At 41.5% G+C, this 13,213-nt stretch overlaps 1 protein-coding gene across 3 annotated transcripts in view; it reads right to left on the minus strand.

The window, feature by feature from the left end:
* Nucleotides 1-13,213, minus strand: part of SLC5A1 (solute carrier family 5 member 1) — a 153,877-nt gene that overhangs the window by 62,228 nt on the left and 78,436 nt on the right. For all 3 annotated transcript variants that reach the window (XM_045041046.1, NM_001195405.1, XR_006587569.1), the window contains 1 exon segment: nt 12,811-12,882. In XM_045041046.1, coding sequence (XP_044896981.1) covers nt 12,811-12,879 — 69 coding nt within the window. In that variant the 5' untranslated portion in view covers nt 12,880-12,882.

Below are 13,213 nucleotides of genomic sequence, written 5' to 3' on the forward strand. Positions count from 1 at the left end.
AGCTTCACCTGTGAGTTTATGAGAACGACAAATCCTCTGCCCCCACCCCAGACCTATTGAATCAGAGTAGTAAGCTCTTCAAGTGTTTCTCATGTACAATAAAGTTTGAGAAACCTACCTACACTGTACTAAATGTCACTGTTATCTCCACAAACTTGTCTGACCTCTCTTCAGGAACAAGAGCACAGGGACTAACTACAAAATTAGGATGCTAAGGTGTGAAGGACAAAAACTTTGGGGTGAAAGGAACTTTCTCCAAAATTCTCTACTTAACCTCCAGAGTTTCAAAGGTCTGTTACCATGGTACTCATGCTTCCCAGTGGGAGACACTGTCTCTTCAACCACATGCCAACACAAGCATGTGGACTGAAAGAATTTTTGACCAATCTCACAGGTAAAACTTCAGAACTGGCTGGTTCAGTCAAATAAAGACTTCCAGAATATCCTCACACTGCAGCAAAATTATCAAGACATTTCAAATGGAAATCCACAGATACCACTCAAAGGCTTTGTGGGAAATCCTACAATTTTTCCTCAAGAGATTGGGTTATAAGAATTCCCAGAGGGTAATCTCCACCACCAGAAGCAACAAACATTGCTGATTGGAGGACTCCTCTGCCATGATATGACACTGGGAAGAGGAATTACAGGCTTTCAAGACTTTCTGCAGTACAGCCCCCTCCTCTTTCTCCACTCCCAGCAGCCTCTCCATACCCTTTCACATCCCCTGCACTCCAGCTAAATTATACTAACTCAGTCTCCTAGATATGCTCTGGGCATTCCTGCCTTCTGAATTTATTTATGCCATTTCCCTCTGCTTCAACCTCCTCTCCATCAACTCTTATGCCCCTAAAACACTGACCCAGTCTTCAAAAGGAATCCCAGTCTCATCTCTCCACTGACAGCATTCAGAGCTGATCTCTTACCCCTCTGGTCTCTCACCTCCAATCCTCATCTGTTGTACTCTCCAGGGGCATGACACTGCTTCTGTCCAAGTGTTATTCCCCACAAAACTTCTAGCCCTCAAAGAGGATTTCTGCTTCTGCTGAGCATAGGACCTTTCTTGCACATGACAAGCATGCAGTAAAAGTCTGCTGAGTGAGTGAGTGGACTGGTGTATCAAATCCTTGGATGGCAGCAGCTGAATGCCTTAGAGCTATACTTACTTCCACTGGTTACATAGAGTTAAGACTCTTCCCAGGGACATGTCAAGGATGGCTCTCTCTTGAGGAAGAGGCAATAAATTTGGCCTGCTAGGCCTAGATGGGGCCCAGCAGAATAATGGGGTGTGCTAGGATTATGCACTACTCTGAGATGTTAATATGGTGACCTATAAGATCAGTGTTAGTAAGAACAAGACCTCAAGTGGAATCTGACCTCCTGGGTTAGTCCATCAGGCAAGTAAATACGTTCTCCCATATATTTCTGATAGAAATGCAATTCTGGAAAGCAGTTGTTGGTACATATCAAAATCTCATCTCCTTCCACCATATGATCCTACTTTTTAGTATCTTAAGAAAATTATCAAAAATGCAGACGGGGTGCCTGAGTGGCTCAGTTGGTTAAGCGTCCGACTTCAGCTCAGGTCATGATCTCGCAGTCCATGAGTTCAAGCCCCGCGTCGGGCTCTGTGCTGACTGCTCAGAGCATGGAGCCTGTTTCACATTCTGTGTCTCCCTCTCTCTCTGACCCTCCCCCGTTCATGTTCTGTCTCTCTCTGTCTCAAAAATAAATAAACGTTAAAAAAAATTTTAAAGAAATGCAGGCAAAGTCTTATACATGAGTTTCATTAGTATGTTCATTGCCATGTTATTTACAATACAGGAAAGTTGGAATCAACATAAATGCCCAACCACAGGAAGACAACTGGATAAATTAAGGTACATACTTGTGATCGAATATTATGCAGCCATTAAAATCATAGCTTTGAAGAATATGTTATGGTGGGAAGGTGATAGTGATAAAATCCCAAATAAAAAAAGAATATACAGTTTTTTATAGACATAGACATAGTCATAGACGTAGACAGAGACAGAGACAGAGACATAGAGTTATATCTCCAAATTTAACAGTGGTTATCTTTGAAAGAGAAAACAATGAGCGTGTTTTCATACTTTTCCAATATTCCCACAATGAATTTGTGTAACTTTATAAGCAGAACACAATTCATCAAAACCTTTAACAATAAAGGGAAATCATTCCAGAGCTGTCTCAGATTCACTTGCAGAGCCTAAGAACAAAGTATGTAAGGAAGTCATGTGTTTGTTGGGGGCAATATAGAAAAAGACATGAAATGTCATTGAATGCTACCTAAAAATTATGTTTTGTGTGACAGGAAAAAGGAAATAGGAAATATATGGTACAGCCTGTTTATTTACCAATATCCAGTCATCTCATATTGGAGCTAGAATTAACTTGGAAATGATTAAGGTTGACCTTGTCATTTTCAAATGAAAACAAAATTATAGCTCAAAGGAAGAAAGTGATTCAAATTTATGCATTAATTCTATCTTTACTTCCACACCCTTAGGAAAGTAAAATAGTATGCGTACACTCTGAACCATTAACCCAAGAGTCAAGAATTGCCTAAGGCAGTGGACAACTACCTGTGTATGTCTTTCTCAGACAATGGTTCTCAAACTATAGCATGCATCAGAATCTACAGTAAAAATACACAAAAACCAGCAAAATCTGAATGATAAACACATTCAGTTTTAATAAAATTATGTTCAAATATTGCATGAAACATACAAACACTACAAAAGTATTCATTGTTTGTCTGAAATTCAGATTTAACTGGCCATCCTTTATTTTTATTTGCTGAATCTGGCAACACTAATTACAATCACCTAGATTTGTTAAACCACAGATGTTTGAACCGCATTCCTTCAACTTTCTGATTCAATATGTTTGGGTTGAGGCTGGAAATTTTGCCTTTCTAACTAGAGCCCAGGTCTTGCTGGTGCTGCTGGGGTGGGTACACTTTGAGAGGCCTGTCCTGGGAAAATAAGAAAGGGAGAGGGGATGACTTTTACAGTGCCTCCTGTTGGCCAAGTGTCGGGACAGGCACTTCATTCACTTCATCTTACATCGTGCTTACTACAGTCTGTGAGGTAGGGATTATTCTCATTTTCATTTTACAGGTAAGAAGACTGAAGACCAGAGCAGTGATTTGCCCACGGTCCTACAGTCTAACATGACCAATGTCCAAGGGACAGAAAGGGAGGCCACAGTGCCACTCTGACTTTCTTCCTCCTTCCCCAGACATTTCTTTTTCAACTTCCCTGAAGGGGCACAGTCGGGTCAGTCCTCCCTACCCATTTCACTGTAAATTTAGGAACAGCATGTATATATCTGCATCATGCTTGTATTTCAGATTCTTCCCTCATCCTCTGAGGAACTGGTCTTTAACCTGAATTACTATTTTGATTTCATTCGTAAGATATCTTTTCATAGGGGAGATTTGGAGAGATTTAACCTTTGACTTTTGCCATCTCTTGAAGATCACAATTCCTGGACTGGGACAGAAGAGAAGGTGGAACTCATATATTCAGACCATTTTATTTCTGAGATTCTGGTAAATGTTTAGACACAGGTCTTGCTCCAGAGCCATCATAATCTCTGTTTACATTAGCTCATGCACTCCATAAACAATGGTGGCCTTTCACTCATTATCTTCACAAATCTCTCTCCTTGTTCTAAGAGCCAAAAGAGCAGGAAATCTGGAAACCACTGACAAGGCTGGCATTTTCCCACAGGTTGTTGGCACAAAACACAGGTGAGGTCTTCTCTTGGCATTTATAGGTCAAGGAGGCTAGAGACCAACCAACCCTCTCACCAATTCAGATAGGTTCATCCTTGGGATCATCAACTTGCAGTCCCTCACTCAGAGGGCCTGACTGAAATGCATTATCTACCCCTACACTGGCCTCCTTTCAGTTCCTCAAATATCCCAAGATCCTTCCCTCCTCAGGCCTTTAACTATTCTGTCCCTTCTGCTTGGATTGCTCTTCCCCCAATCTTCAAATGGCTGCCTCCTTCTGATTCCTCACATCTCAGCCTAAATGCTCAATTCTCAGAAAGATCTTTCCTGATTCTCTTATGTAGTTTGAGAAACACCCCTTTTCTTCCCTCCCACCTTTGACTCAAATACACTTTCTTAAGACCACTATTTGTAATTTTGGATATATATATAATTTTGGATTTTATAATTTTGTAAGAATGCGTGTGTGTCTCTCTCTCTCACACACATACACACACACTAATATATGCCAGCACCTAACACAGAATGTGGCATATAATAAGTAATCAATATGTAAATGTAGAATAAAGTAATAGCAATGCATCAATGGATAAATGATTGAATTCACAGTTTAAGAAGGAGGAGCTAAAGATGAGATACAATAATAATGATGATGATGGGAGCACCTGGCTGACTCAGTAGAGCATAAGACTCTTGACCACAGGGTCATGAGTTTGAGCCCTACATTGAGTGTAGAGATTACTTTAATAAAAAAGTGATGATGATGACGATAATGATATTAAGAATAGCCAGTTTGGGTAGGACTAATTACATACTATTGTAAATGATTTACATATTTATCTAATTGAATCCTCAAAACAACTCTCTAAGATAGGTGCTATGGGGACGCCTGGGTGGCTCAGTCAGTTAAGCGGCCAACTTCCGCCCAGGTCATGATCTCATGGTTTGTGAGTTTGAGCCCCATGTCAGGCTCTGTGCTGACAGCTCAGAGCCTGGAGCCTGCTTCGGATTCTGTGTCTCCCTCTCTCTCTGCCCCTTCCCAGCTCATGCTCACACTCTATCTCTGTCAAAAATAAATAAACTTAAAACAAAATGTAAAAAAAAGATAGGTGCTATGATCTCCATTTTTCAGTTGAGGAAACTGAAACACAGAAAGGTTGAATAACTCACCCAAGGCCACAAAGCTAGGAAGGGGGACCTGGGGTTCTAAACAAGGCAGAGTGACTTCAGAGTCTCTGGTCTTAACCCTAACTCTAAATCACCTCCCTAATATAAAATTTACCCAAAGTAAAACATATAGGTCTCAGTGACTCAAAATGTGCCACGCAAATGGTAGAAAGGAAAAGCCCAGACACATATATTTTTTTAGGGTTTTTTTGGTAACGCTTATTTATTTTTGAGAGAGAGACAGACAGAGTGCAAGTTGCGGAGGGACAGAGAGAGAAGATGACACAGAATCTGAAGCAGATTCCAGGCTCTGAGCTGTCAGCACAGAGCCCAGTGCAGAGCTCGAACCCACATACCGTGAGATCATGACCTGAGCCGAAGTCAGATGCCACCCAGGTGCCCCAACCCAGATACATTTCTAACATGAATAATCCAAAGACTTCATCATAGCTGATAGTTTCAGCATTCTTTTGACTTGACTTCAACCAACTAGAAATGTTGATTATAGTTTACTTTTTCCTTTCTCTGTCTGGGGAAGCGCTAACATGTTAGAAAATATTGGGAAGGTATCCAGAGTGAAAGAAGAAAGCAGGAGCTTATACACCAAGTATATGACAGGAAATTGGCTACACACCCATCAACTGATGCCTAAGAACACAAAGAATACATGGGGTGGTGAGTGGCTGTGCATTAATCAGTGAAACTCTTCAGAGGAGACTAAGCCATGAAGAGTGGCAGGGAAATAGCCCTGACAAAAAGAGAGAGGGCAAGAAGGACAAGGGAGCGAGGGTGAGGGAAGGAAGAGAAGAAATAGGGGAAGGAGGAGGTGGTGGTAGAGGAAGAGGAAAAGGAGAAGAGAGAGGAGAGGCCATTCAAGAGCAAGGCAGCAACTGGCATGTTAAGCAAAAAACTCTCACCACAGAAGAGATACATATCTATGGGAATAGCCAAGTTTTGCAAAATCTTGTCTCAGCCTTAAAAAAAAAAAAATGTTTTAGATAGTAAGGAAGCATAGTCACACCAGCCTTTTTTTCCCCAAGGGATCCAATGAGGGCTAAAATCAGGCACTCTGATTGGGGCCAGGATTGCTTTTCCAGTTTTGCTACCATGAACCTTAAAAAAAAAAGAAGTCTAAAGGAAAAAAAAAAGTTCTCTGTACATAGAAACAGAAATGTGGAACACTGCTAGAGAAAGGCTTTGACTTGGACCCAGTACCTTCCTAACCTCCTGAATTCTTACCACTGCCTACACTCTGTGGCCACTGCTCCAGAGAGCAGAATGCAGGCTGAGGTCTTAGGTGACATCAACAAGGGGATCCAGCATGAGAGTCTGAGGACATGTCCCTTTCCTCCCTCCCTTTTCTTTAATTTAGCACGTATTTCTCAAATGCCCAGTAGATGCAAGGTCCTGGACTAGGTATTGGAAGAAAAAAAAGATTAAGAAAAACATAGGCTCTGCCCTGGGATAAATGAAAGCACACATAGCCATATGCAAGTAGAAGACAACCAGCAGGAAGAAAGGGTCAACTGGACTTGGCAGTCACTTCCACTCAACCTTATGAAAGTCAAGTACTTGTTGGTCCTTCATCTCACATTTTCCTGAGTTTTGTTCCCTTGGTGACCTTTCTACCTCTCCTGTGTCCATTCCCCTAGTTCATGCTCTTTCTCTCTCAGGTCTTATGTTTCCAGGTCTTAGATCTACCAGACTCTTCCAGGATGCACCCCAGTAGTATCCTAAGTGGATGAACTTTGATTTGATCATTGGGATTTACAGACTTAAATATCAAATCAGATATATTTTACTCAAGAAAGTTTAGTAAGTATGAAGAGCTATCTTCTTTCCTTGGGGAAAATATTCAAAGGGGTCTCTGGTTAGCCCTAACTGAAAGAATTTCTTGGTTTTCAGGTAACCCTCTAGACTACATCTATTGATCTCACAAATTTCCATCTCAAAGATAAGAAGAAAGAGACCTGAATAACAGAAAAATAGAGTCCTAGCTCTGTCATCATCTTGTGTGAGCTTGGTTGGGCAACCCATGGGGTTAATCTCCATTCTTGCTAAATCACTAAGGATTCAATCAAATACAGGATATAATAGTCCTTCAAAAGTTTTCAGCTGAAAAAAGAAAAACAAGAGCTAAACCTGAGAATTTGCTGAGTGCCAGGCACTGTTCTGAGACTGTGCATATGTCCACACAACAATCTCAAGGAAGTACTGTTATCCCCATTATAGAGATAACAAATGTAAGACACAGAGATGTTCAGTAACTCACACAGCTAGTAATGGGCAGAAGCTGGATTTGAACCCAAGCAGCCTGACTCCAGAGCCTAGACCTGAACAAGGTGGCAATGAACTAGGACCTATAAACCAAATCTGGTCCTCAGCCTCTTTTAGTAAATAAAGTTTTATTGGAATACAGCCAGGCCCATCCATTTATGTACTGCCCATGGCTGATTTCATGATACAACAGCAGAGCTGAGTAGTTGTGACAGAGATCATATAGCCTACAAAGCAAAAATATTTGCTATCTTGCCCTGTAAAGAGAAAGTTTGTCAACCCTTGCCCTAAGTCACTGTGACATACACCTCTCTGATGATTCTCTAATAATAAAAGAAGGAAAGGAACTGTGGCTATTGAGAGACACACAGCCATTCAATTTTCAAGACCCTCATTGGCAATAGACTGGCTAGCATGCCCACACCCATTCTTGTTTCCTCCTCTGTGGAAGAAATTTTAGTCCAGGAAGACCTTTGAGATGCTCAATCTGACTGTTCCTCATTACAGAGGAGACTGAAACCCAGAGAAGTTAATGATTTGCCCGATGTCACAAAGCTGGGACAACCCAAGTCCTTTGGTTCTTTGTGAGGTTCCTATTCCCCCTGGAATGTTTACTTCTTCATTTAAGGGGGTTTTCAAAGGGTTGACTCAACCCCATTGTACCCCACCCATTTCCTTGGAGCTGACTCCAGTAAGTATGACCAAACTCTCCTCCAAAAAAGAATTCTCCACTGAGCTGTGTATCTGGGGCCCGGCCTATCTGAGTAATTTCTGCTACCAATAGACAAGGAGTGGGGAATTTCCCCTTCAATGCTCACATTCCTGCTTTCCCATCTCCCACATACCCACATAACCATTACAACGTAGCACACAGCTGTTTGTTAAAGCTTCCAACTACAGAAGGGAATCCTGGGCCACGAACCAACCCACAGTTGCAAAAGGCAATATCATGGTTTCATGTTACTCAGTTGGCTTGGCTTGCGCACCCATGACTCAGACTTCTGGGGGCCTCCCTGCCTGGCTCCCTGTGTACTCTTTCTCCTCTGTAACCCAGCCCTGGAATCCTTGCTCTTCCTTTTTAATTATCTGTCACTTCTACACCCAGGCCAAGGTGCATATGATTTCTCTCTCTCTCAGCCTCATTAACTTTTTAGGAATGGAGTCGTTTACCAGGGCTCCTAAATTTTCACCTGTTACAGGTCATAACTGCTCCTTTCAAAGTCCCCTAAGACCCAGGAATGTTCCCAACTGGCCTCTCTGTTCAATCTCCTTTTGGACTTTTCAAGATCCAGTTTCCTCCTATTTTTTTTTTGAGGGTGAATACTCAAGTCCCCCAAGTCTCTGATGTATTGACCCAAGGTCCTTCCTCCTAAAATACCCTAGGACTCTTTCCCAGAGCTTCTCTTGTTGCTCACTCCTCCTACAGCACAAAGCGACAGGGCTAAAGGCAGATGGAGAGGGAAAAGTATCCCATTAGGGGGTTTCTGACAGAGATGTGAGCTCCAGAAAGACTGTAGCCCTGTGATGTTCTCCTTGGGCCTGCACATTTGAGAATTGATATTCCAATTATGAACTTCCAGGCCCGACAGACAGGATTAAATTGACTTTGTAATTTAATACAAAGAGAAATTTAGATGTATAGGTTTAATATAGTTTAAACTCTTTTTCAGTTTTGGAGGAAAAATACTTAGATTTGCATTTTCTCACATGCTATATTTTCCTTTACTCCTTCTTTCAAGTGTGTATTGCAATAGTGCTTTAAAACCATTTTAAGGGCACCTGGGTGACACAGTCAGTTAAGCGTCTGTACTGACTCTTGATTTCGGTTCAGGTCATGATCTCACAGTTCATAAGATAGAGCCCTACATCAGGCTCTGCACACTGACAGTATGGAGCCTGCTTGGGATTCTCTCAGCACAGAGCCTGACACGGGGCTCTAACCCACAAGCAGTAAGATCATCGCCTAAGCTGAAGTTGGACACTTAACCGACTGAGCCACCCAGGTGCCCCTACAGTCAACAAATTTTTAAAACTCACTATTTTAGAATATAACCATACTTTATTGAATCTAAGACACCAACTACTGTAAGACATACCATGTAGCACAAAGAAAGAAAAAACATTAGCATTTAAACTGTGGCATACCACTGATTGATTATAACACATAAGCCAATCTCAGAGTTGTTAAAAGGTGGTCATTGTGGTCCTATAAATCATTGATGATTTACAGCAGTATAAATAAATATACATATAAACCATGTTCGTTTATTCACATGGTTGATCTGAAAGTTAAATTTAAGTGAAGTGGCAGTACTAGCTTCACATAAATATTAGTTTTCATTTACTAGGCGCTACTAAGTCCTATGCCCCAGACAAGTGTCAACTGGGAGGTTGCCTTGTCATTCCTATCTTCCTTATACTTCTTAATATTTTCATTTACTGAGTACTTCCCAAGTGCTGAGTGCAGTACATGAATTATCTCATTGAATCCTGACAAGAACACTCCAAAGCAGGTACTATTCTCCAACTTTATAGAGGTAGAAATTGAAGCTCTGGGAGGTTCAGTGACTTGACCAAAGTCACACAATTAGTAAATGTGGCAGATCAGATATGCTGACTTCAAAGCTAGAATGTTCTAGCATAAAAGCATTCTCAAAGTTGAAAGGGACTTAGAAGTCATTGCTCCTCCATTCAAGAATCTCCTTCTCTAGCATCCCTAACAGATAGTGATAGTTTCAGTATATCTGACCAGATAGATAAGCACCTATCCAAACCAGTAATTATCAAACCTGCCTGATAATCAAAAGCATCTGGGAAGCTTTTTATAAATGCGAATTCCTGGAGCACCTGACTGGCTCAGTCAGTTGAGCATCTGACTCTCGATTTCAGCTCAGGCCATGATTCCAGGGTCGTGGGATCAAGGCCCACATCAGGCTCTGTGCTGAGTGTGGAGCCTGCTTGAGATTTTCTCCCTCCGCCCCTCTCCCTGTCTCTCTCTCTCTCTCTCTCTCTCTCTCTCTCTCTCTCTCTCTCTCTCTCAAAATAAAAATAAAAATAAAAATAAAAATAAAAATAAAAATAAAAATAAAAATAAATAAAAAGCAAGTTCCTGGGACTCTCTTCCAAGGTTTTTTTTCTTTAAGAGGTCTTGAGTGAGGCTGAGAAATCTGTATGTTTGGAAAGCATATCCAGGTGATTCTGATGAAGCAAGTTTACAAACCATTAATATAATCTCACAAAGTCTTAGGTAGAAACCATTGTTGGGAGAAGAAGTTGAATATCAGCCCCATCAAGGAAGTAGTGACTTCTGCACAAAAGAAGAATGATGCCATGCTTCTCCATTGGTTAGAATAATCCAACACTGAGACATGAGTAAGGTAAACAATACCCACAGGAAACTCCACATGAACCATTGAACCCTACATGTTTTGGGTGGGCTAAATCCTTTTACCAACTAAATCTCAGCCCAGACCCACTCCCAGGTGCTATCAGGAAGAAAGACATCATTGCTAGTTAAGATGTGATGTGTTCCCAGGCCTAGCCCAAAATGCATATCTCCTAAGAATGGTTCTGCCCCAAACCACCCCCTCACTACTCTCATTGGCTTCTCCATGACCCAGAGATTAGAAGTTGAGGTCTTATCCCCAATAAAGCAGCCCTAGAAATTTTACATGAAGAGGTATGAGAGTTTCCTATCATAGTAGGGGGAGGAGGTCTGGATGCAAACCGAAGGCAAATAAGCACTTGGCAGGCATACTGTAGGGAGCAGTGAAGCATTAGATGGGGTGGAAGGTGCACTGCTTCCAAAATAAATAAACCTCCTATTCAGCTCTCTAATTCAACAAATCTCAAGTCCACTAAGATTTCATCCAGCCTTGGCTCTGAAATCTGTACAGCACACTGTCCAATAGAACTTTCTACAATGGGGGAAACATTCTAGATCTATACTATGTAATATGGCAGACACTATCCACATGTAGCTATTAAGCACTTGGAATATGGCTAGTGTGGGAAGAAATTTTTAATTTTTAAATTTTATCTAACTTTAATTTCAATTTAAATAGCCCATGTGAGGGTGCCTGGGTGGCTCAGTCAGTTGGGCGGCCAACTACAGCTCAGGTCATGATCTTGCAGTCTGTGAGTTTGAGCCCCATGTCAGGCTCTGTCCTGAGTGCTCAGAGCCTGGAGCCTGCTTCTGTTTCTGTGTCTCCCTCTCTCTCTGCCCCTTCCCTGCTTGCTCTCTGTCTCTCTCTCTCTCAAAGATAATAAACAATAAAAAAACAAAAATAAATAAAAATTAAAAATAGCCCACGTGATTAGTGGCTACCATACTAGGCAGTGCAGTTCTAGAGGGACTGACCCAGCCTCATCTTGAACTTTGTGATCAGAGCTGCCTATTCAACACCAGCTTTTAGGAAAGTACGAAAGTACAATGCTCGAGAAGATAAAATATGTCAGGAGGGAGCACCATGATGGGGCCACCACAGAAACCAGCATCTGCCCAATATTTTTAGCCACCTTAGGGGTAAGGCAGAAATGACTTCAGGGATAGCCCAAGCAACTGTGAAGATGCCAGTTATTAAAATCCATCCCAAAACAGCTGATCAAAGGCCAACTTCAGGGTGTGATGTGATTTCCTTGCAATTTCTCTTATGCTCTGCATATGACAGTGACAATTTTTACTTTCTTGTTTCTCTTCCTCCAATCAACTCAGTGCTGTCACTTTCTTTTCATTGTTTCTATGCTTCATTAGCCACCTCTTTCACCAGCTAGTCTTGCTTATATCTTTAGTCCAAAAAAAAATGCACAACTTGGCTAATTTAGTCAACCAGTCATTTTGGTGAGAACTCTGGGTTGAGATGGTCATTGGACTTAACTGGTAAGCCAGCCAGAGCCCTGTGCTGATAGGATGGAAGGGGCCTCCTAGTTTCTCTTCCACCTACACACGTGTCCTTTAACTGGGATAGTTCCACCCATGTACGAATATCAGGAAAAATACCTCTCAAATATACAACAAATATACAACATACAAAATCCTCCAAGAGTTGAAAAAAACTGTAGGAACAGTAGGGGCTCCTCTCCATCTGTTCTATGAGTACTTATTGAGGTTCCTTTGTGTATCAGGCATTGCTTTCAGCTCCCAAGGTAAGACAAATAAAGTCTCTCTTTCATGAGACTTAACAGAACAAAAAGGTAGTAAAAGAGTTATTATTTATTGAGCTTCCACCCCATAAGAGGTACCCATTTCTCATAACACTCCTGGAAGATAAATACTATCATCCCCAATTTATAGATACAAAGGTGGAAGTTCAGGTTTTCCCAAGATCACTTCAGTCTGTGTGTTCTTTCTGCTTCTCCACACCGTCTGCTCGTGTAGTCTCTTCCTCTACTTATACAGTAAAGGATTCCAAGCACATTTATTTAAAGGCTATTCCCTTACCACAAGAGATTAAGTTCATCCAGATTAAGACCTGGTGAGCAGAAGACCCATTATCAGGGATTTAAGGCAGGAAGGAAGAATCACTGCCACCCAAAGCCAAGAAGAATAGGGCCTTCTATGGGGAATTTTGTAGTTAAGCAAATAGTTTTCAGAGAAAACTTACCGGCCACCACACCATACTTCGTCCTGCCAGGAAGAAGCCTCCAACAGTCCCACGATTAGTGGAAAACATAGCCTGAAGAGGAAAGGTCAAAAATTTAGTATAAAACTAGAACAGAGCAACTTTGCCTGCCAAAAGGACATACCTCTCCCACTCCCATATACTTGTACTTTCTTTTACTGTCTTTATTTCTGAGGCACTTCCACATTCCTTACTCCCCTAGAACTCCACTGTACTTAGATGAAGGAGGCAGGGACCTACATATGACAGACAAGAAGACTGACGCTCAAGTTTAAAAACCTTTTCCTGGTGCAGCTCTGCAATGAGTTCACAGTGTGGCTTCAAGCAAGTCACTCCACCTGAATGTTTGTTAAATAAGGAAAATGGAACTTTTCATGCCATTTTT

Source organism: Felis catus, chromosome D3 (genome assembly GCF_018350175.1).
Source record: "Felis catus isolate Fca126 chromosome D3, F.catus_Fca126_mat1.0, whole genome shotgun sequence".
In the NCBI taxonomy this organism is placed as follows: domain Eukaryota; kingdom Metazoa; phylum Chordata; class Mammalia; order Carnivora; family Felidae; genus Felis; species Felis catus.